At 40.6% G+C, this 24707-nt stretch overlaps 1 protein-coding gene and 1 pseudogene across 1 annotated transcript; both read left to right on the forward strand.

Annotated features, from left to right (window-relative positions):
* Window positions 1-24214, forward strand: part of LOC134729871 (C-terminal-binding protein 2-like) — a 36094-nt pseudogene extending 11880 nt beyond the window's left edge.
* LOC129395708 (keratin, type I cytoskeletal 18-like) lies at window positions 14892-15468 on the forward strand. The gene has a single exon (XM_063602013.1). It carries the CDS (start codon window positions 15059-15061, stop codon window positions 15464-15466), a length of 408 nt encoding a protein of 135 aa, XP_063458083.1. The 5' UTR covers window positions 14892-15058; the 3' UTR covers window positions 15467-15468.
* Window positions 24215-24707: the final 493 nt, after the last annotated feature.

Genomic DNA, 24707 nt, shown 5'->3' on the forward strand with positions numbered 1-24707 from the left:
CTCCTGCCTAGTCCCTGCTTAAAGAAAGTATTGTGACATATCACTTTGCCCAGCACCTAGCTCATGTTACTCTTCTTTTGTTTTTTAGGAATTGTTTGGAAAGAGATTGTAATACATTGGTGGGTCCAACTTCTCGGTGACATTACTCTGTTGACTTTGCCCTACAAGCAGAAAACACTGTGACACATTATTGGGGCCAACACCCAAGTGAGTCTCCTGCCTGAACCCTGCCTACAGCAATTTGTGACATAAGGCATTGGGACATATCTCTGGGCCCATCAACTATTTGACAAGACTCTTCTTTTTTAACAAAGGCTTTGCCCATAGGAGAGATTGTGACATAATTCTGAGCCCAGAAAATAGGTGATGTTTCTTTTGTTTTCTGCTTGAGCCCCACATTGTGATATATTCCTGTTCTCAGCAACTGAGGGAAGGGAATCTCCTGCCTGGGTCTTGCATACAGGGAGCCTTGTAAAATCTTTCCACACCATCACCTAACAGATTTGACCCTCATCTTCTGCCTTGGCCATGTTTACAGAAGGGAGAGTGGGTTATTCCTAGACCCAGCACACAGATCATATGATTCTGCATCCCGGTCTCTCTAGAGGGGTCATTTTGACGTATCTCTAGACTCATCAACTAGATAATGTGATGCTCCTCTTCTCCCTGAAACCTATCCATATTGTGAAATATGGAGATTTTGAAATACAGCCTGGCACAGCACCCACATGATGGTACTCTCTTCTCATGCTTGGGTGCTGTCCACAGGCATCATTGTGACTTATAGCTGGGTACAGTCTTCAGGTGATGTAACTCTCCTCTGTTTTTGGGCCCACACACACAGGGCATTACCATATAGCTCTGCTCCTCTGACCTAGGTGATGTGACTCTCCTGTCTGTTACCTCCTCTTAGGAGGTATTGTGATATATTGCTGGGCCAAAACTGAGGTGATGTATCCTTTTGTCTTGCCCGGGCCCTGCATACATGGTATATGGTAACATATGTCTGGGTTGAACAAATAGGTGATGTGACTCTTCTGCATAAGTCTTGCCAACAGGGGTATTATGACATACCTTTATATTCATTGCCTAGGCGATGTGACTCTCCACTCTTATCTGGGCCCTTCCAAAAGAGGGCATTGTGATATATCACTGACCCTACCACCAAGGTGATGTGACTGTTCTCTTTTTCCTGGGTTTGCATACTTTGGGTATTGTGACATATCCCTGGGCCCAAAACTTAGGGAATAAAAGGTTTATTCCTCTATCTTATGCACAGTGAAACTTGTAACATATTTCTGCATTCATCACCAAGAAGATGTGACTCTTCTGCCTGCATCCTGACCACAGAGAGGATGGTGACATATTGCTAGATCCAGCATGCAGGTGATGTGTCTCTGCTGCCTGGGTCCTAATTTGAGAAGTGGATTGCAACATACTGATGCCTGAGCATTCAGATAATGTGACTGTTGCCTGGTCTCTGCTCTCAGGGAAGTGACATATCACTGGCCCAGCGTCCAACAGATTTTACCCTCCTGCTCTCTTCCTATACGCAGGTGTAATTATGACATATATCTTGGAACACAACACACAGGTGCAATGATGACTTTCATATGTCAAACTAGCCAATAGGAGAGATACTGCTTCTCCTAGCTACACTTAGGGAAATGAAAAAAAAAAACATGGGTCTCCACGCTAGGATCATCCACTCTCTCACATATTACAGAAAGCTCTCAGGTGGTAGAGATTCTTATCACAGGGCCCAGCACACAGGTGAAATTTGTTTCTCGTATGCACACCCTGCACCCTCCTGACCATTATGATTTTCACCCTCACATATAAACAGAACCCACTGGTGAGGTCCTGAATTGCACACATGAATCAGTTTATAGTTGGAACTGTGACTCTCATATGTAATCATCTGTCCAGAGTTGGAATGGGAACTTCGTTAAAAACCCAGCGCATAGAAAGTTGATGATTGTCTTATCTGGACCCCGCCAATTGTAAAGGTGTTGACTCATATATTGGCTTAGGGCCATAGGTATGATCATGGGTCCATGTCAGCATGAAAATCTCTGAAAGAATTGAGACTGTCATGCATAACATATAAAGCCCTCAGGTGCAACACAGATAGTCCTAATAGGGCTCAGCACACAGTAATATAATGACATTGGGATGCACACCCAGCCAACATTAAAAATTGTCGTTCTTTCACATGATCATAGTTCGCTTTTGAGGCTCTGAATCCCACACCCGAAGGCAGTTTCAAAAGTTGAAAAATTGACTCTCATATGTGAGAGTCACAGATGTGTTGATGACTCTGAGATCATGAGTCAGCACACCTGGGAAGCTGTGATTTCAATTAGGGGACAAAGTCTGCAAGAGAAAATAGGGTTGCCACGCACAAGTTTAGTCCACTATTGAGATAGTGACTTGTGTACTTAGATCAAACATACAAAAGGTGTTCACTCTCGTGCCTAAAACCAGAATATGTGCAGGATTAATCCCATATCTGGACCTTCCTCCAGGTGGCATTGTGACAAATATACACTTTTGTCCAGCACCTGAGTGATTAGACTCTTCTGTTTAAGCCCAGATCACAAATAAAATTGGGACATATCATTGGACCTAGAACGTAGGTGATGTGGCTCTATTCTCTTGCCTTCATGCTGCCCACAGGGAGCATTGTAACGTATCACTGAACTTAACACCTAGGAGATTAGAGGCTCCTGCCCAAACTCTGTCCACAGTGAGCCTTGTAGCCTATTTCTGCTTCCAACGCCAGATGATGTGACTCTCCTTTCTGCCTGCACCTTGCCCACAGGAAAGATTCTGACATATCACTGGGCCCAGTAATCGGTAATCACGTGATGTGTCTCTCCTGCTATGGCCTTGCCCACAGGGAGTGTAGTGACATATCACTGAGCTCAATATTCAGGTGATTTGTCTCTGCTGCATATACTCTGATTTCAGGAGGGGATTGTAACATATCCCTGGTGAGCACACAAGTGATGGGACTCCCTTCCTAACCTCTGACCTCAGAAAACATTGTTACATATCCCTGGCCCAGCCTTAGGTATGTGACTCTCCTACCTGGTCCCTGCCATCAGGGAAGATATTGACAAATCTCTGGCCAAGCATCCAGGTGATGTGACTCTCCTGCTACCTCCCTACCCAGAGGAGAGATTGAAAAATATATCTTGGCCAGCTCACAGGTGTAATGACTCTCATACCTCAAACCTGCCACTAAGAGAAACATTGTTTTTCATAGTGAGGCTTTGGAAAACAGGTAGGTCCTAAGTTTTCCTTTTGTATGAAGGTCTGAGGGGAATACCACTCTCTCTTATATTATATAAAGCCCTTAAATGGTACAAAGAGTATTATCACAGGGATATGTTGCACAACCTAGGGAAGGGGCCCAGTTATATGTCACAATTACCCCAGGAGGCAGGGCATATGCATGAGAAGAGAGTCACATCACATATGTGCTGGCCTAAGTGATATGTCATCATCCTCACTGTGGACAGGTCTCAGTAAAAACAGGAGAGTCATATCATTCTAATAATAGTCTCAGAGATACATCACAATGACTCCCCTGGGCAGAAACAAGAAACAAGAAACAAGGGATAAGAGTCACATCACCTGTGGGCTAGGCCCAGAGATGTCACTCTTACTTCCATGGGCATGTGTCAGGCTGGAGAGGAGAATCACATCATTTAAGCACTGGACCAAAAAATACATCACAATCTTTCTATGGGCAAAACCCAGGTAAGGGAATAGAGCCATATCAAATAGTTCATGGGCTCAGAGATATGTCACTATGCTCTCTGTGGGCACGGTTCAGGTAGGACAATCACATTACATTGGTGCTTGTTCAGCAATATATCCCAATGCCTTCTGAGGGCAGAGCCAAGATAAAAGAGTAAAATCATTTTGGAGTTTTACCTATCGATATGTCACAATCTCCCCCTTGGGCAGAACCTGAAAAAAAGCAAAGAGTCACATTAGCTAAATGCTGCGCCTGGTGATAAGTCACAATTCACCCTGTAGGCAGAGACTAGACAGAAGATAGAGTCACATCATCTAGTGACTGGTGCAGAGATATGCCACCATGCCCTCTGTAGGCAGAGTTCAGACAGGAGAGCTATGTCACCTGTGTTTTGGACCCAGAAATATGTCACAAGAGCTCATGGACAGAGCACAGAAAAGACAGTCACATAACCTGAATATAGGGTTAAGTGGTATGTCCCAATGCCTCCTGTGAGCATTCCAAGGCAGGAGAGGAGACTCACATCACCTGTGTGCAAGACCCAGTGATAGGTCACATGGAGGAGTACCACTGTCATGCATATTGTGTAAACTATGGTAGAGAAATTGTCACCACAGGGCTCAGCACACTGGTGAGATTATGCTTCTCAGATGCACACCCCACCAATATTCAGGATGGTCTCTATCACACGTGGAGAGAGTCCACTCTTGAGGTCCTGAATTACACATGCAGACACAGTCCACAATGGGGATTCTGACTTTCATATGTGAACACCCAGCCACAGGTGGGATGGTGACTTATTTTTAAACACAGCTCATAGGCAGTTAAGAACTCTTACTTGGAACTTGCCAATTAGAAAGATGTTGACTGTCATACCAGGGCTTAAAGCTAAAGGTACAAGGAGGGGTCCGTGCCTGCTTAAGGTTTCAGAGAGGATTGTTATATTCATGCAGACTCTATAAAGACTTCATGTGGTGAAGAGAGTGTCCTGACAGGGCCCAGAACAAAGGTAGATTGTGACACTCATATCTACTCTGAGCCGAGAGTAAAAACTGTCATCTTTTCACATGAACACAGCCCACTGTTGAGGTTCCGAATCTCACACCGAGAGGCAGTTGAAAGATGAAAAATTGACTCTCATAAGTGGATGCGATCCAGGTTTGAGTTAGCGACTCTAAAACTAACATTCAGTAAACACGTGAGGCTGTGACTCCATTAAGGGGCCACAGTCCTTAGGAAAGACTGAAGCTGCCATGCACAGATCCAGCGCACCATTGAGACTGTGACTTGTATATTTAGACCCAACATACAGAATGTGTTTGCTCTCACACCTAGATATGGGACATGTGAAGGGTTGTCAGTCTCAACCCTGGACTTTCCTGGAGGTGTAACTGTGAAATATATCTCGGCCCAGCTCCTGAGGGACTTGACTCTTCTGCCTAGCCCAGCCCATATATAAAATTGTGACATTATTGAACCCAGCACCTATGACCCTCCTCTTCTGCCTGGGTCCCGTCAAAAAGAGAGATTGTGACAAACCAATGGGACACAAGCACCCACATGATGTGACTCTCCTCTTTTGCCTGGGCGCTGCATATTTTAGATATTGTGACATACTGCTGGGCATAATACCTAGGGAATTGATGGCTACTGCCTGAGCCCTGTTCACAGGGGACCTTGTGACATCTCTCTGCATTCACCACCTAGAAAAAGTGCGTGCACCCTGCCTACTAACAAGATTGTAACAGATTACTTGTCCTAGCAACCAAGTGATGCGAGTCTCCTCTCCTGCCTTGGTGCTGCTCGCAGGGGACATTATAACATATACTTGGTGCTGCACCCATGTTTTGTAATTTTTCTGCCAGGGCCCTACCAAATAAGCCACATTGCCTGATCCAACACCCAGGTTATGCAGCTCTCCTGCCTGGGCTCTGCCTACAGTGGACACTGTGACTTATCTCTGCACCCATCACTCAGGTGATGTGACTTTCTTCTGCTGACTGATTCCTGCTCAAGTGGGGATTGTGACATATCAATGGGGGCCCCATCTAGCTGATGTAACTATTCTCTCCTGCCGAGGTTCTTCCTGCAGTGGAAATTGTGACATATCACTGGGCTTAACACCAAAGGGACATTAGTTTTTTGCCTTGGTTCTTCCCTCAGAAGACATTGTAACATATTGCTGGGCTCAGCACCAAAACGATGTAAGTTTCCTGTCTGGACCCTGCATACAGGAGTGTCTGTGACATATCTCTTGACTCATCAACTATTTGATGTCACTCTCCTCACTTCCCTGGGCTTTGCCTATAGGAAAGCATCAGCCTGGGCTCCAGAGCCAGCCACCCACCCCTGCACAGACAAGTAGAGGTCTCATTAAGCTTCAGCACAGTCTGGGACCTTGGCTTTTTTTGTAACGATTTGTTCGACATGAGGCCCACTCACAAGGGCCCTTCGTGACTGGACTCAAGGAAAATGAAAAGGCCAACTTGTCTTTGTGATTGTCTGTTGTTTCTCAATAACTATTTCTCAGTAACAGTGCTGGATGAATTCCACTAGGGGTTCACACAACCTGTTCCAGGACTTAGTGACCATTGTTTCTGTCCGTGTTCATTGAGTTCAAATTTAATATTTAACTTTTCCTCCTCATTCAGCCTCAATTTGACACTGAATCACAGGAAAATATTTTTACCGATATACAGGGAAGGCACAACTGGTATAGATTACAGATAAAGCAGAGGAGAATTAAAAGCACAATTAATAGAAACCACACCCACCACGGCCAACGCCAATGCCGGTTTGACAGCCAGTCCATGATGGGGTCCTGACGGTTAGATTCTCACTGTTTTACTTGTCCTTGCATGTCTTGGTCAAGGAGAGTAATATTGTGAGACTTGTCAGGGATATACACACAACATTCAGTATGCAGCAAGGTTCAAAGCCCTCCTTAGGCTGCTGTAAGCATACCTAATGCCATTCGATTTTGCAACACAACAGTACACAGCTGAGCAAATTCTTCTGATAACAACAGAAGTCTAGTGCTACTATCTTAGGCGCTTTTTCTACATGTAGACTTAATATTTTAATTTGTTGCTGAAGCAGGATTGTACCAGGGGCAAGGGAGAATATTGTGATAAGTTTCCACCACCAGGGAGTCTGGCACGTTCATAACCAGCTCTCTTCGTAAGCATCTAAATTACTGGGGAGGGGAATATTATCCCAGATGCTGAACGGAATTAATGGCACCCCCAAGTGAATCTCCCCATCCAACATGGGGGCAGGTACAGCCACCCATAGTGTCTGCATACCCAGAGGGCCCCCCAGGGGACAGTAATGGTTATACTATAATTATAGTGCATTAAGATGTTATTAAAGTAGCAAAGAAGTCCAGGTTGGATTGCAAGTGTTGTTGTTTTGGCCCCATTGGTAGTGACAGAGCCATTCAGAAATATTGGCAAGGACAACTCTCCAAGGTAGTCCATTTCCTGTGGCCTCTGTCAATTCGATGCATAGCCAGCATTGACTGCAGTTGGCTTCTGTTGCAGTGGTTGCTGCCCAGTTGATGAACTCATTCTCAGCCTCAGACAAGATGACCCAGGTGCTGAATACTAGCAGACAGGTTATTCTCTGTAACAACAAAAATGAAGGGGAACATGATATTGTTTTTCATTTTTAGGAAATTGTACTACCTCTTTATTTTCTGCTCCCATAGCTACAAGGTCACCAGCCTTAGGGGCGGGTTCTGATGGAGGCTGTATCCATATTTTGGCTCCAGGATTTAAGCTACCTATACCAGTGGATCTGAATTTCCCAGTTCTGTACGTAGCCTCTGTTGAGGCAGAGATTTCCTCAGGGGTTAATTGTTAACAAGGTACCAGGTACCAATGACAATTGAGCAACCTGCATCTGCGGTCTTGTAACAAAAGAATGTGGAGTGGTATTGTGTAAAGTGAACTATAACTCTTCCCGGTAATCATTATCAGTTATACCACCATACATTATAATGTGTCTCATTGCCAGGCTTGAACGTGTTGTAATACATTCACCCACATTCAAGTTTGCATTTATGCTGGAAATTTTCACCTGTCGATCTGCCTGCTGTTTAGTCTGTCAAGAGAAAGCAGAGATGCATGAGCATCAGTATGGAAAACAGCAATAATGGTAGTGTGCATCAGGATTCAGGTATCTTCCAATATTGTTTTCTCCAAACCTCTTTATTTGTAATTCACCATTTATTTCATGGTCATTTGGGCAACTAGGTAGTAAGACAATTTTCTGCTGACTAACAGTCGGTATACAGGCAACAAATCGCTCTGGCCTCCTCCTAAATAGCTCAGGGGATGGCTTCTAGTTCAGCCAGCTGGCTGCTCACACCCCTCCCTTCATCAGAAATGTTTATGTTTTTAACAGGATTATAAACCACAGCCTCCCAGCATCGAGTACCATCAATGTATTTGGTGGGACCATCAGTAACCAAGCGTGTTTCTGATCCTCTGGACTTAGTACTTTAAAGGATTTGCCCCATTGGGCAAGGAAGGTTTCCTTCCCTATCTGCAGGACTTGCTCAGTTGTTTGCTGAGCTGGCAAGTTTTGCACATCCTCATGTAAAAATGATACATGTTTTGGTTCCAGCTTAGCCTGGTCTTTTATGTACCATTTCCATTTACTTTCTTGAGTGTACCCTATCCAGTGAGTTTTGAGGGAGCTCATGACCCAAGTCATAATAGGAATTTGGGGCCTCATAAGAACATCATGATTGAAACAAAGGTGTTCTGTTTCCTGTGAAGCCCAGTAGCAGGCCAACAACAGCTTCTCAAAGAGAATATAAGCTTTGCCAGCCTCTGGCAGCTTCTGGGTCTAAAACCCCAAAGGTATCTTCTTCCCATCTTGTTTCTACCTAAGGCTCCAATAAGCATGTTGATCTAGGACAGTTACTTGCAGTTCTGTTGACCCATCCTATAAGGGCCATAGATCCAGGGCCAGTTGCTCCGCTTGTCTGGCTTACTGAAAAGCCAGGCTGTCTTTCTGTCTCCAGTGAAATTCATAGCATTTTCAAGTGACTGCCTGCAGAGGTTGTAAAATGTTACCCAAGTGGGGAATATGATGTCTCCAGAATCCAAGCAAGCCACTACAATTTTGGACCTCCTTTTCAGTGGTAGGGCTGCAAATTCTAGTATTTTAGCCTTAGCCTTTGGTAAAATGGACCGTTTCCCTGCATTCCATAGGATGCCAAGAACTTTACAGTTTGTGCAGGCCATTGAATTTTACTAGAGTTAACTTCCCATCCTTGAGACAGGATTTGGGTTTTTACCCTCTCCAAGCCCTGAAAACTGACTAGTTCTTCAGTTTTACCCTGACCGGGCCACTGGGACAGGTGCTTTTTCTGCAATAGGCTGGTAGCTTTGAGCCTGATCAGTCAAGACATAGGCCTGGCATGGGGCCAGGGCCAGTCTGGAAGTCAGATTAAAATTTTCCTTTTCCAGCTTACATTTCTCTTGTAGCAACCAGTCCCTATATTGACACTTTAACTCATAAGCCGTAAGCAAGCATCATCAATGCTGGGAAATTCCCTCAGCATTCCAATTACCAACTGGGATTCCCTGCCGCACCTCACGCACAGCCAATGATTCAAAATGCACTAATATAGATTCCCAATTTTCACAAAGGCCAGTTCCCTTGGACCAGTCAAAGGCCAAGGGGAAGAACTGGAGGAGTTTCCATCTGAATACATGGGAAGTTCCTGAGCTCCCTGTCTGGTTTCTGCTGCCAAAAATTGGCACGCTTTTGCTTTTGAATCCTGTTCATGACGCCAAAAATGTACTGTGCGGGAAACACCCAAAGGGAGAAGAAAAAACACACACACACACAATAGCTTTAAGGGTAAACAAACTTTATCCCACTTAAAAGGCAATGCAGATATAATAAGCAAATATATAAGCAAGTTGCAATGGGAAGGGGAGAAGGGAAAGTATATATATTATATATATATAGTGTATATATACATTATATATAGTGTATATATATTTTAAATATAGTGTATATATATTATATATAGTGTATATATAATATATATAGTGAATATATATTATATAGTGTATATATATTATAGCTATAGTGTATATATATTATAGCTATAGTGTATATATATTATATATACTGTATATATATTATTTATAGTGTATATATTATATATATAGTGTATATATAATATATAGTGTATATATATTATACATATAGTGTATATATAATATATAGTGTATATATATTATATATAGTGTATATATATTATATATATTGTGTATATATATATTATATATAGTGTATATATATTATATATATATAGTGTGTGTGTATATATATATATATATATATTATATATATATATATATATAATATATATATTTACACTCACCAAACTATGGAGGATTCACTACCAGACTGTGAAGCAACAGCCTGGGCTCCAGATTGGCCACTCATCCGTGCACAGACGAGGAGAGATCTCATGAAGCTTTGGCGCAGTCTGGAACCCTAGCTCTTTTTGTAATGAGTTATTTGGCATGAAGTCCAGTCAGGAGGGCCCTTCACGACTGGGCTCAAGGAACACAAAAAGGTCAACTTGTTTTTTTGATTATCTATTGTTTTTCAATAACTAACATATAGGAATCAATTGAAATAGAAATTTATCTGAAACAGAGCCGGATGAAGCCTTCAAGGGGCTCACACAACCTGTTCTGGGACTTGGTGAACATTGTTTGAGTCCATGTTCAATTGAGTTCAAATTTAATATTTAACTTTTACTCCACAAAGTGTCAAAAGTAATTCCTTCAAATGCAGGAAATTATGTAGCTACTCACAAACTAAAATTCTCAACCAAAAGTCATAAATTGAGTACAGAGATAAAAAATAAAATAAAATCTAACTACATCTGTCTACAGGGTGCTCAATTTATTTATTGATTTATTTATTTTAGAGACATGGCATTGCTGTGTTTCCCAGGTTGGTCTCAAACTTCTGGCCTCAAGTGAACCTCCTACCTCAATCCCCTAAAATGCTTGGATGACAGATATGAGCCATCATACTATATAGTAACAAAAACAGACTAAAAGTGGCAAGATGCATCAAAACAATTTTATGCAAATCGTAAACAAATGAAGACAATGTCACAATTACATTATGCAAAATACTTTTTAAATGACTGTCTTAGTTTATAAAATATACTGTAAGTTAAAACTGTCAAAGAAAACAAAGGACAAACTAATAAAAGAGTTTATTCACTGGAAACCTAGGACAATTATATACATTTATATAATTGTATTTATCTAATTATGTATACACACACATATATATGCACCTCACATGAGGATTTTAAAAATAAACCAACAACATTTTGTCAGAACATAAACAAAAAACTGCAATATACTGAGAACAATATTTTAATACACCAGTTCTGTAATTAATAATAAAGCCAGATAGAATATTAAAAAGAAAACAGAGGACATGAAAATACTATAAAGCAGTTAGATTTAACAGATGCATAGAGACCCCTCTACACAACAACAAAACTCACAGTCTTGTCAAAAGCTCATAAAACATTGTCCTAAAAATAAATATTAGGCAAAAAAAAATTCTTAACAGAATTAAAAAAAAATTGCATGTTACAGAAAACCCTTCAAAAAATCAATCAACCCAGGAGCTGGTTTTTTGAAAAGATTAACAAAATAGACAGACCGCTAGTAAGACTAATAAAGAAGAGAAGAGAGAAGAATCAAATAGACGCAGTAATAAACGACAAAGGGATATCACCACCAAACCCGCAGAAATACAAACTACCATCAGAGAATAGTATACACACCTCTACGGAAATAAACTGGAAAACCTAGAAGAAATTGATAAATTCCTGGAAACATACACCCCCACCCCAAGACTAAATAAGGAAGAATTATTAGCTATTGCTATGAATAGACCAATAGCAGGTTCTGAAATTGAGGCAATAATTAATAGCTTACCAACTAAAAAAAGTCCAGGACCAGACGAATTCCCAACAGATTTCTACCAGAGATGCAGAGAGGAGCTGGTACCATCCCTTCTGAAACTATTCGAATCAATAGAAAAAGAGGGAATCTTCCCTAACTCATTTTATGAGGCCAGCATCATCCTGATACAAAAGCCTGGCAGAGGCACAACAAAAAAACAATATCCCTGATGAACATCGATGCGAACATCCTCAATAAAATGCTGGCAAACCAAATCCAGCAGCACATCAAAAAGCTTGTCCACCACAATCAAGTCAGCTTCATCCCTGGGATGCAAGGCTAGTTCAGCATATGCAAATCAATAAACATAATTCATCACATAAACAGAACCAAAGACAAAAATCTCATGACTATCTCAATAGATGCAGAAAAGGCCTTCAACAAAACTCAACAGCCTTTCATGATAAAAACTCTAAATAAACTAGGTGTTGATGGAACATATCTGAAAATAATAAGAGCTATTTATGACAAACCCACAGCCAATGTCATGCAGAATGGGCAAAACCTGGAAGCATTCCCTTTGAAAACCAGCACAAGAAAACGATGCCCTCTCTCTCCACTCCCACTCAACATAGTATTGGAAGTTCTGGCCAGGGCCATCAGCAAAGAGAAAGAAATAAAGGACGTTCAATTAGAAAAAGGAGAAAGCCAAATTGTCTCTGTTTGCAGATGACATGATTGTATATTTAGAAAACCCCATCGTCTCAGCCCAAAATCTCCTTAAGCTGATAAGCAACTTCAGCAAAGTCTCAGGATACAAAATAATGTGCAAAAATCACAAGTATTTCTATACACCAACAACAGACAAACAGAGAGCCAAATCATGAATGAACTCCCACTCAACAATTGCTACAAACAGAATAAAATACCTAGGAATCCAACTTACAAGGGATGTGAAGGACCTCTTCAAGGAGAACTACAAACCACTGCTTGATGAAATAAAAGTGGACACAAACAAATGGAAGAACATTCCATGCTCCTGGAAAGGAAGAATCAATGTCATGAAAATGGCCATGCTGCCCAAGATAACTTATAGATTCAATGCTATCCCCATCAAGCTACCACTGACTTTCTTCACAGAATTGGAAAAAACTACTTTGAAGTTCATATGGAACCAAAAGACAGCCTGCATAGGCAAGAAAATCCTAAGCCAAAAGAGAAAATCTGGAGGTATCATGCTACCTGACTTCAATCTATACTACAGGTCTACAGTAACCAAAACAGCATGGTACTGGTACCAAAACAGATATATAGACCAATGGAAAAAAACAGAGGCCTCAGAAATACCACCACACATCTACAACCTTTGGATATTTGAAAAATGTGACAAAAACGAGCAGTGAGGAAAGCATTCCTTATTTAATAAATGTTGCTGGACAAATTGGCGAGCCATATGCAGAAAACTGAAATTGGATTTCTTCCTTACACCCTATACAAAAATTGACTCAAGAAGGGTTAAAGACTTAAATGTAAGACCTAAAACCATAAAGACCTAAAACCATAAAAACCTAAAAGAAAACCTAGGAAATACCATTCAGGACATAGGCATGGGCAAAGACTTCATGACTAAAACACCAAAAACAATGGCAACAAAAGCCAAAATAGACAAATGAAATCTAATTAAACTTAAAAGCTTCTACACAGCAAACGAAACTATCATCAGAGCGAACAGGCAACCTACAGAATAGAAGAAAATTTTTGCAATCTACCTATCTGACAAAGGACTCACATCCAGAATTTACAAAGAACTTAAACAAATTTACAAGAAAAAATGAGCAATCCCATTAAAAGGTGGGCAAAGAATATGAACAGACACTTCTCAAAAGAAGACATTTATGTAACCAACAGACATGAAAAATTGTGCATCGTCACTGTCATCAGAGAAATGCAAATGAAAACCACAATGAGATACCATCTTACACCAGTTAGAATGGGGATCACTAAAATGTCAGAAAACAACAGATGCTGGAGAGGATGTGGAGAAATAAAATGCTTTTACACTGTGGGTGGGCGTGTAAATTAGTTCAACCACTGTGGAAGACAGTGTGGCAATTCCTCAAGTATCTACAACCAGAAATACCATTTGACCCAGCAATCCCATTACTGGGTATATATCCAAAGGATTATAAATCATGCTACTATAAAGACACTTGCACACGTATGTTTATTGTGGCACTGTTCACAAGAGCAAAGTCTTGGAACCAACCCAAATGTACATCAGTGATAGACTGGATTAAGAAACTGTGGCACATTTACACCATGGAATACTACGCAGCCTTAAAAAAGGATGAATTCATGTCATTTGCAGGGACATGGATGAAGCTGGAAACCATCCTTCTCAGCAAACTATCACAAGGACAGAAAAACAAACACTGTATGTTTTCACTCATAGGTAGGAGTTGAACAATGAGAACACATGAACACAGGGCAGGGAACATCAAATGCTAGTGCCTGTTTGGAGGTGGGGGGCTAGGAAAGGGATAGCATTAGGAGAAACACTTAATGTAAATGATGAGTTGATGGGTGCAACAAACCAACATGGCACATGTATACCTATGTAACAAACCTGTACGTTCCGCACATGTACCCTAGAACTTAAAGTATAATAAAAACTGAAGGTTACAGACTATAATTTCTGACCAAAATGGATTAAAACTAGAAATCAGTAACAGAAGAAAATTCATAAAATTCACAAATACATGAAAATTAAACAATTTACTCTTCAACATGTTTTTGTTCAAGAGTTAGAAAATTTAGTATTTTGAACGTGTCTATAACACCCAAGGTGAGCTACAGATTTAATACAATCCCTATGAAATTCTTAAGATTATTTTTGACAGAAACAGAGAATGTGACTCCCCAAAGTATACGGAATTTCAGGGGACCACATAAAGAAAGTTGGAAGCATTACAATTCCTGATTTCAAGACATGTTAGAAATCTACAGTAATCAAAATCGTTTGTTACTGGCATAAGGACAGAAAACTAGACTAATAAAAAAATCTTTGCCAATTCTGCAGACAGTGCCTGCATCATCCTGCAGACTGAAAATGATCATTTTGCTGCTGATGACTTTGAAGTGTGAGACAGAGCTGGCCATATGCCAGTTTGTGGAGAGCGACATTACTGATAACACCAGTATCACTCAGCCTCTGCTGGAGACAGAGATGGAGGCCCTCAAGGAAGAGCTGCTCCTCATGAAGAATCATGAGGAGGAAGTTAAAGGTTTATAATACCTGATTTCCAGCTCTTGGTTGACCATGGAGGTAGATGTCCCCAAGTCTCAGGACCTTGGCAAGATCATGGCAGGCATCCAGGCCCAATATGACGAGATGGCTGAGAACAACCGAGAGGAGCTGGACAAGTACTGGTGCCGGCAGACTGAGGAGAGCACCACAGTATTCACCATGCAGTCCACTGAGATCGGAGCTGCCGAGAGGATGCTCAGGGAGCTGAGATGTACAGTCCAGTCCTTGGATATAGACCTGGACTCAATGAGATATCTGAAGGCCACCTTGGAGAACAGCCTGAGGGAGGTAGATGCAGATGGAGGAGCTCAACAGGATCCTGCTGCACCTGGAGTCAGAGCTGACCCAAACCCGGGAAGAGAGGCACCAGGCCCAAGAGCACGAGGACCTGTGGAACATCAAGGTCGAGCTGGAGGCTGAGATTGCCACCTACTGCCGCCTGCTAGAAGATGGGGAGAACTTCAATCTTGGCGATGCTCTGGACAGCAACAAATACCTGAAAAACATCCAAAAGAACACCCCTGCAGGATAATGGACGGCAAAGTGGTGTCTGAGACCAGTAACACCGACGTTTTGAGGTGCTGAGCCAGCAGAAGCAAGGTCCCTTTGGGGAGCAGGAGGCCAGTAAAAAGTTCAGAGGTCAAAAAAATTACCTTCAAATCACAGAAGTGTTTCCTTCACACAAAAGTAATATAGAATCATTAATACATAGAAGTGGAAATTAAGACAATTTCCACAACTACGCACCCAGAGAGGATTAAAAAAGTAATTGACCACCAACTAATAAAACAAATACACAAGTCATAAATAAAGTATGAGTAAAGTTTATACAGGCAGATGAACAGAGAATTATGTTGGCAATAGACATATGGTTGATTCACATTTGACTTATTTTCTACACTCTTTGAAACTGTACACAGTTGAATATAGTCGTGCAAAATTATAATATATAGGCAGAATCTAAAAACACAAATGATGTAAGGCAGCCTATCCTAACAAGGAAATAGAAGAATATATAATATTAGAAAATAAAATTAAATAAACATTAACCTGTGAAATACTGAATAAACAAAGCATACAACGGAAGAAGACTCTTTCTAGGTAACTAGCATGTTCAACCATAACTGGGCACCCAGAAAGATCAGATTTTGAATTATTAGCATATGGTTAGAGTAACAAAATTGCACAACAAATACATTATAATCTCCCATAAAGAGCATTTAGAAGAAAATTTTAATAGAGATTTCAATGATATTAGAGACACTTTTTATTATATTCTTAATATATTACTCCTCTTTTTATACAAATGCAAAGGCTATAATTTATTTATTTATTTATTTATTTATTTATTTATTTATTTATTTATTTAATTTTTTGAGACGGAGTCTCGCTCTGTCACCCAGGCTGGAGTGTAGTGGCGAGACCTCGGCTCACTGCAACCTCCGCCTCCTGGGTTCACACCATTCTCCTGCCTCAGCCTCCTGAGTAGCTGGGACTACAGGAGCCCACCACCACGCCTGGCAAGTTTTTGTGTATTTTTAGTAAAGATGGGGTTTCATCATGTTAGCCAGGAAGGTCTAGATCTTCTGACCTTGTGATCCACCTGTCTCGGCCTCCCAAAGTGCTGGGATTACAGGCTTGAGCCACCGCACCTGGCCGGCTATATTTTTTGTAGTTTTAGTAGAAACGGGATTTCACCATGTTGGCCAGGCTGGTGTTGAACTCCTGATCTTGTGATCCACCCATCTCGGCCTCTTAAAGTGCTGGGATTACAAGCATGAGACACAGCACTGGCCAATAATTTATTTTTATAAAAGCAAAGAAAAGCCTTACATTTTTACATATGGGAAAAACATGAATATTGTAAAATATGCTGTGGAACACTACAATATAATAAGCAATTAGAAATAAATTATACTATCATTCAGATAGATGTTGAGGAAAGTAAATGGAAACACTAATGATAAGTTTTTCTATGCAGTGAACTTAGACACAAACTAAAACTTTTCTTAATGTGATGTGCATACTATCTACTTCACTTTCTGTATAACACATAAATTCAAGTATGCTATTCTGAAACCCCCGAAGCTAAAATTATAGGCTAATTTGACATACACAAAAACAGGACAGGGAAAACGTACAGATCACAGTCCCACTAAGCTTCATATAAGATTAATTAATAAAATAACTCATTAAGAAATCATGTGACAATTAAGAATTTGTTCTATTCCTGGCAAGTTTCCAAGTTTTTCTATGGCATCAAGTTCTTTAAAATTTCTTTGAGATGAGTAGATACAATAAACTATTCCACAGGTGAGACGTTTGGCATAGAGAGTTCACATTTCTAAGTTAGTTTCTACTAAGGGAAAGAAAACATTTTGACCTACATTACCAGAGATGAAAAAAAGAATAAAGTGAAATAGAAGATTCAACTTTATCATATGTGCTAAGGTGCTTTGGGCTCTGATAATTTTTTTTTCCAATTTTTTTGCAGGATCACATTTGAAATCATAGGACTGAAAATTATGAAGAAGAAACCTTTGTCCTTGGACTTTCTGAAATATGTGAACCAAACCCCAAGGCCTGCACTTTTACTCTCACAAACTTCTGACATGAGGCACAGATTTTTACAAAACAGCTTAACATGGAAGTCTCACAAAATGTGCAGATTTCCTCAGATCCCAAAAACAATGGAAAAGTACTTAGACCACAAGGCCTTCACAGGAATAACAGAAAGAAGAGGAGAACTTTGGCTGTCACTGTGAATGCCCTGGAATGCTAGAGGATGAACAGGAGAAGCCTTAGAAGATTGAAGAGCATAATAAGCAAGGGTAGGAAATTCCCATCTGTGGAGGCAAAAGAAGTAAATCTAGAATTTTCCAGAACCAATTTCTTTGAAGCAGAACTTCCAACACCACATTTTAAAGGTTTTCTCCTTGGCCTTTGCACCTCTCATCTTTGTTATTTGTTCATTCTTTCCTATTGGGGTGATGCCTATTATTCTCTCTTTTTACATTCCAAAGATATTTCCTTTACTGTAGAATGGGGCATCCAAGGGAGACTACAGCCATGAGTTCTTAGCTTCTGTTTCTGGTTGAGCCAGTAAGGTCCTTTCCTCATTCCCCTTTGCTGCTTATCACTAGAGACAGAACCTGAAAACCATTGCTGCAGGCTGCTAAAAACCTAACACAAAACAGAGCCATAACAAAAACAAAACAAGGCGGGTTGGAAAAGCTTGCTGTACAAGGCAACCAGGTCTGGCTTATATTCACCACATCCCTTCTTCTTTCCCAGAACAGCAATTGGGCTCAAGAGAAAACATCCAACTTTCAGTATCTCCCTCAGTATAGAATGAGAACAGTGGAACATATATTCAAAGGTTTGGCTTTTTGGGCTACCCCGATGACTAGATTCTGTCTCCCCCAACAGGGAATGCTAAAGGAAATGGCAGAGTTATGAGAATGACAACTTATGACTGCTGAGAAGAGAAGTTCCATGCTTATCACAGCCTCAGAGAAACAAACACTGCAATCAACTGCGGAAGCAAAGGACTACCGTGTCTGGAAAACAATGGGAAAAAATATCTTTACCTTAAAAATACACACACAAGCCCACAGAAGACACATTGAGGACCCTGTTAATGAAGCACCAGGATGTACAGCCTCACTGATTGTTGTATTATCTTGTAGTAAGAAAGTTTGTACATACTACATTACACAGTTGTTTTATAAATTTCTGAATCTCATCAAAAGATTGCAGGGCATACAGAAAAGGACGAAAACATGTCCCAAATGAAGAAATAAAATAAACCTACAAATATTGACCTTTAAAAATATTTGTTGACTTTTAAAGGTCAAAATTTGTAGGTTTATTCTTTGTTGTTTTTGTTGTATTCGCATTATATAATTTCAAAAATCAAAATAATTATCAAAGCTCCTTAATGACATGGACACTCCTCCGGTCCGCAGGGCCCCCGCAAGGGAGGAGACTCGACACCATGCAGGACACCCGGGTGGACCCCCAACCCACGCCCAAGTCTCAGAGCAGGAGCAGGCACCTGGCTGCACCAGGACGAAGCCGCCTCCACCCCCAGCGGTCGCGGACTCCAGGAGCTCCAGACCTAGGGTCGTGGTGAGATTTTTTGATTGACTGCGCGATGGTGGCTGAGTTGCAAGCAAATGGGTTTCATCACCTTAAATGGTTTTGAATCAATGAAGCTATATTCCCTTAAAAAGACGGACAGCCCATCGTGTGAACTATAGAGTTTGTGAACAAATTTATATTGGGTTCATAGTGGCATCATGCATACAGACTCCTGCGAGTTCCCCTAAGTTCTTAGAGGACTGCTTTGCCTTTTGAGCTGAGAGTTGCAAAGTTCCGTAAAGAATGGCCCTTGTCGATAAGCGCTAAGTCAAGAGACAGCGATTGGACAGAATTTGTGAAGGAATTCGCCGCCAGATCATGAAAGACCCCCTGAGCCCCCGCTCACTGGCCGCGTTCCTGGTCGGCCGTGACTGCACTGTGTACATGCCCATCCTGAAGGACCTGGCCACCGTGGCCTTCTGTGATGCAGTCCACGCAGGAGATCCACGAGAAAGTTCTAAACGGAGCCGTGGGCTCCATGATGTACCACACCATCACCTCACCAGGGAGGATCTGGCAAATTTCAAGGCCTTGAGAGTGATCGTGGGGGTGGGCAGTGGCTATGACAACGTGGACATCAAGGCTGCCAGCGAGCTTGGAATTGCTGTGTGAAACATCCCGTCCGCAGCCGTGGAAGAGACAGCAAATTCCACCAACGGCCACATCCTCAACATGTACCGGAGGAACACATGGCTGTACCAGGCACTGTGGGAAGGCAAGCGGGTTCAGAGAACGGAGCAGATCTGCGAGGTGGCCTCGGGAGTGGCCCCCATTCGTGGGAAGACGCTGGGCCTCATCGGCTAGGGTCGCACGCAGCAGGCTTTCGCAGTTCCAGCCACAGCCTTTGGATTCAGCGTCATATTTTATTACCCCTACTTGCAGGATGGGATCGAGCAGTCCCTGGGCATGCAGAGGGTCTACACCCTGCAGGATTTGCTGTAGCAGAGCGACTGCATCTCCTTGCACTGCAGTCTCCACGAACTTAAGCACCACCTTATCCATGACTTTACCATAAAGCAGATGAGGCAGGGAGCATTCCTTGTGAATGCAGCCCGTAGTGGCCTGGTGGACGAGAAAGCCTTAGCACAGGCCCTCAAGGAGGGCAGGATACGAGGGGCAATCCTCGACGTGAATGAGTCGCAGCCCTTTAGCTTTGCTCAGGGTCCGTTGAAAGATGGCCCCAATCTCATCTGCACTCCTCACACTGCCTGCTACAGCCAGCAGGTGTCACTGGAGATGAGGGAGACAGCTGCCACGGAGATCTGCGGAGCCATCACAGGCCGCATCCCAGGAAGCTTAAGAAACTGTGTGAACAAGGAATTTTTTGTCATATCTGTGCTTTGGTGGGAAATAGACCAGCAAGCAATTCATCCAGGCATCGTGGGGGTGGCTCCAGGAGGACTTCCCGCATCCATGGAAGGGATCTTCCCTGGAGGCATCCCGGTGACTCACAAACTCCCCACAGTGGAACATCCTTCCCAAGCGCCCTCTCCCAACCAGCCGTCAAACACGGGGACAATCGAGAGTACGCCAAGGAGAAATAACAGACAATGCCGGAAGGTAATCATTCAGATACACTTGGGAACAAGAGACAGTGAAAAATAGATAAACTAAGAGAAAAAGAATCTGACGCTCTTTTTAGCTGATTCTGGACATAGGCTCATTGGTATTGCAGTGCTAAAACTACAAGAGCTAGAAAACTGAAGATGTCGTCTGCTTACGGAAGCTCTGAAAGACTAGAGTGTGATTTATTAACGACCAACTTCCGTTATTGTGTGTTGTTTTTCATCTGTGCGTCAAATCACAAAGAATAAATAGAACTTTTTCCTTTATCAGTCCCTTGGGCACAGCAGGTCCGGAACACCCTGCTCAGAGTGTTGCATCAAGACTTCAAACATCAAAATAAAAACCATGAGGAGGAAATCCCCATCTTTTGACTTGAGTCCCTTCAGTCTACAGGGACTGTTTACCGCTTTTTGCTAATAGGAAGATCACATTACTAGAAAATGTGGAGTAAACTATGTGCCTGTGTTAGTCATCCGCACCCATAGGATTGAAGACAGTACCGGCCCCTGTACAGAGAAGCATCTCTCATATCTGAACTGCATACTGAGCGGGCAAGTCGGTTGCAAGTTCAGTAAAAGCCTCCGATAATGCAAGCAAAAAAAAAAAAAAAAAAAAAAAAAGTATTAAGTTTCACAAGCTGTTTGTAATGAAGTATATTTTCTCAGTTTCAGATCCTCTGCTATTTTATTGAGTGGAAAGGGTTCAAGGTTTCTTGAACCCTTGCACTAAAAGGGTTCAAGAAAAATAATATTGCATTTTCTTATGTCACAGGAAACACTTTTAATGGTAACTTGTCAGATGCTCTATGAACAAACCCACTTTTTAAGACATTGATAAAGTCTTCTTTTCTTCACGTTGTGTTTTATACAAGAACACTTCAGATGTATTGGATGTGACTGATTTTAACAAATTCTATTAGATTTGCCTCAATTAGTTACATGTTCTGTTCATAGTCTTTTGTGAATCATTGTCTTTTTGTTTAAAAAGATGGCCTATTTTGATGCTTTGATTAGGTACATTTACGTTTTTGTAAGAAAAGAAAAATTTTTTAAATTGTCCCAAACAGAAAAATAATGGCTATCAGAAGTACGTTTTGTTGTAGTGTAGTACGAGTTACCATTACTGTAGTTGTTTATTGTAAAGATGGACATTTAGCATTCAGTGCAGTTTTCAATAAAATGTAATTAGAAAAAAACTGTTTAATGAACAAAAACAGAACACAGATAACAAAAGAATATTAGAAGAAGTGATACATAAAGAAAATGAGATATCAATAAAAATATTTTTAAAAACCTACAACAATTGTGAATCTGAAGAACATAATAACTATATTAAAAATTTAATCAACACTCACAAAAGCAGACTAATAAAGGAGAAAAAAATTACACAATTAATGACATTGTAGTTATAAATATTGAGTGATAAAAACAAATTTTTTAAACAGAATGTAGAAAAAAGTATAGGACGTACTGCACACCATCAAGTGGACTATTATATTTATAAATATAAATATTTACATTTTTTTGTTATCTTACAAAAACAATACAGGAGAAAAGTAATAAAGCGGTTATTTTTAAAAAGTAGCTGAGAAATCCCCAGATGACAAGGTAATTAAACAAGAAGAAATACTTCCAAACAAAAACCTTCAACTGGAATAATATCACTTCAGAAATAAAAAAACTAAACCTTTCCAAAATAAATAAAAGTTGAGTCTGTTACTAACCACTGGAACAGTCCTAAAGGAAACGTTAAAGAAACTCTATCACGTCAAAAAATGAAATGTTGCTGCACAGCATCATAAAAGCACATGAAAATAGAAAGTGCTATATTAAAGGTAAATATATAAACAGGTAAAGAAATCTCTACTGTCATAATGATGGTGCACAAAATTTTCAAAATATTGCCATGGACTTTAAAAAATGCAGCAAAAATCTGCATAAATGTGTGTTCATAGAGAATAAGAAAAGATAATATGTGATATTAATAAAACGGTGGGGATGTGAAGAGGTACAACTTTGCATTCAGTTGAAATATAGTTGTTATATACTGTCATAACTTTAAGATGATTTATGAAGTCTTTATTTCTCAAGATGATTACCAAAAAAACCTGTAGAATGTACGCAAAGGCAAATGAGAAAGAAATTCAATCATGTCACTACAAAATCAACAAACAAAAATAAAGAAGTAAGAGAAAAAATGATAAATAACACATCTACAAGAAACACAGAACACAATTACAAATAATAAAGTAACTTCATTAACTGCAGTAATTACTTCAAATATAAAAAGCTAAATACCTTAAAGAAAGTTAATAAATAATTTAATGTATTAAGAACAAAGAAGATCCGGCAATGTGCTCTCTACAAGAGTCACTTCAGCTCTAAGAACTCAAATAAGTTGAAAGTAACAGTATAAAGAAAATGTACTTTATGCAATGAGTAGCTACAATTGGAGGGCCATGGTCATAATTATATTAAACAAAATATATTTTAAATCAAAAATGTGAACAAGAGACAGATTGGTATTATGTTTTTGTTTTTGTTTTTGGAGACAGAGTCTCATTCTGTCACCAGGCAGGAGTGCAGTGGCACTATCTCGGCTCACTGCAACCTCCGCCTCCCCGGTTCAATCGATTCTCCTGCCTCAGCTTCCTGAGTAGCTGGGACTACAGGCATGCGCCACCACACTCAGCTAATTTTTGTACTTCTTAGTAGAGATGGCGTTTCACCTTGTTGGCCAGGATGGTCTCGATCTCTGGACCTCATGATTCACCCGCCTTGGCTTCCCAAAGTGCTGGGACTGCAGGCGTGAGCCATTGCACCCGCCCGGCCGAGACAGATTGGTATTATGTAATGGTGAGATGGATTAACTTTCAAGGAATCTATAACAATAATTTATAAATCATATATGTATATAATTTGAAAAATCTGCAAAAATATACCAATGAGATTTTGACAAAAATTACATTAAATTTTTATATTACTATAAATAGCATTGACATCTTTCTGTTTTTTTTTTTTTTTTTTTTTTTTTAGAGACAGAGTTTCTTTCTCCCAGGCTGGAGGGCAGTGGCACGATCTCGCGATAGGCTCAGTTCAACCTCCTCCTCCCAGGTTCAATTGATTCTTGTCTTTCAAATATGTAAAAGAAATATTGACAGAAGTCATGCAAGAAATACATAGCAACACAACAATGGTGGACTTCAAGACTCCACTTTCAATAACGACTAGAATAGTCAGATGTAATATCAGTAAGAAAGCCAAACCTGAACACTATAGACCCAACCAGCATTTACAGAACTCTCCAATTGAAAGGAGCAAAATCTGCGATATTCTAAGTCACACAGGGTACATTCTGTTAGGATACATGTCTTATTAAATTTAAGAAAACTGAAGTCATACAAAGTAAATGAAACTAGAATTCAAAAGCAAGAAAATGTGGCAAATACGTAAATAAGAGGAAATTAAGCAAAACCTTTCTATAGTCTTGCTGAAGTGTCAGGTGATTTAATATTGTTAAGATGTCAGGGCCGGCACGTGGCTCATGCCTGTAATCCCAGGACTTTGGGAGGCCAAAGTGGGTGGATCACTTGAGAGCAGAAGTTTGAGACTAGCCTGGTGAATATGGCAAAACCCTATCTCTACTAAAAATACAAAAGTTAGCGAGATGTGATGGTGCATGACTGTATTCCCAGCTACTCTGGTGGCTGAGACTGGAGAATTGCTTGAACCTGGGAAGCAGAGCCTGCAGTGAGCACATCTCACACCCCTGCCCTTCAGCCTCAGTGACTCACTAAAACTCCACCTCCAAAAAAAAAAAAAAATTGTTGTCATTACTACTCATGATGATATAAAAATGTAATGTAATTTTTGTCAAAATCCCAATGGTATTTTTTTTGCAGAATTTTTGTGTATAATTATAAAGGTTGCTTAGGAAATGTGACTAGCCAAAC

This window comes from Pan paniscus, chromosome Y (genome assembly GCF_029289425.2).
Source record: "Pan paniscus chromosome Y, NHGRI_mPanPan1-v2.0_pri, whole genome shotgun sequence".
NCBI lineage: Eukaryota > Metazoa > Chordata > Mammalia > Primates > Hominidae > Pan > Pan paniscus.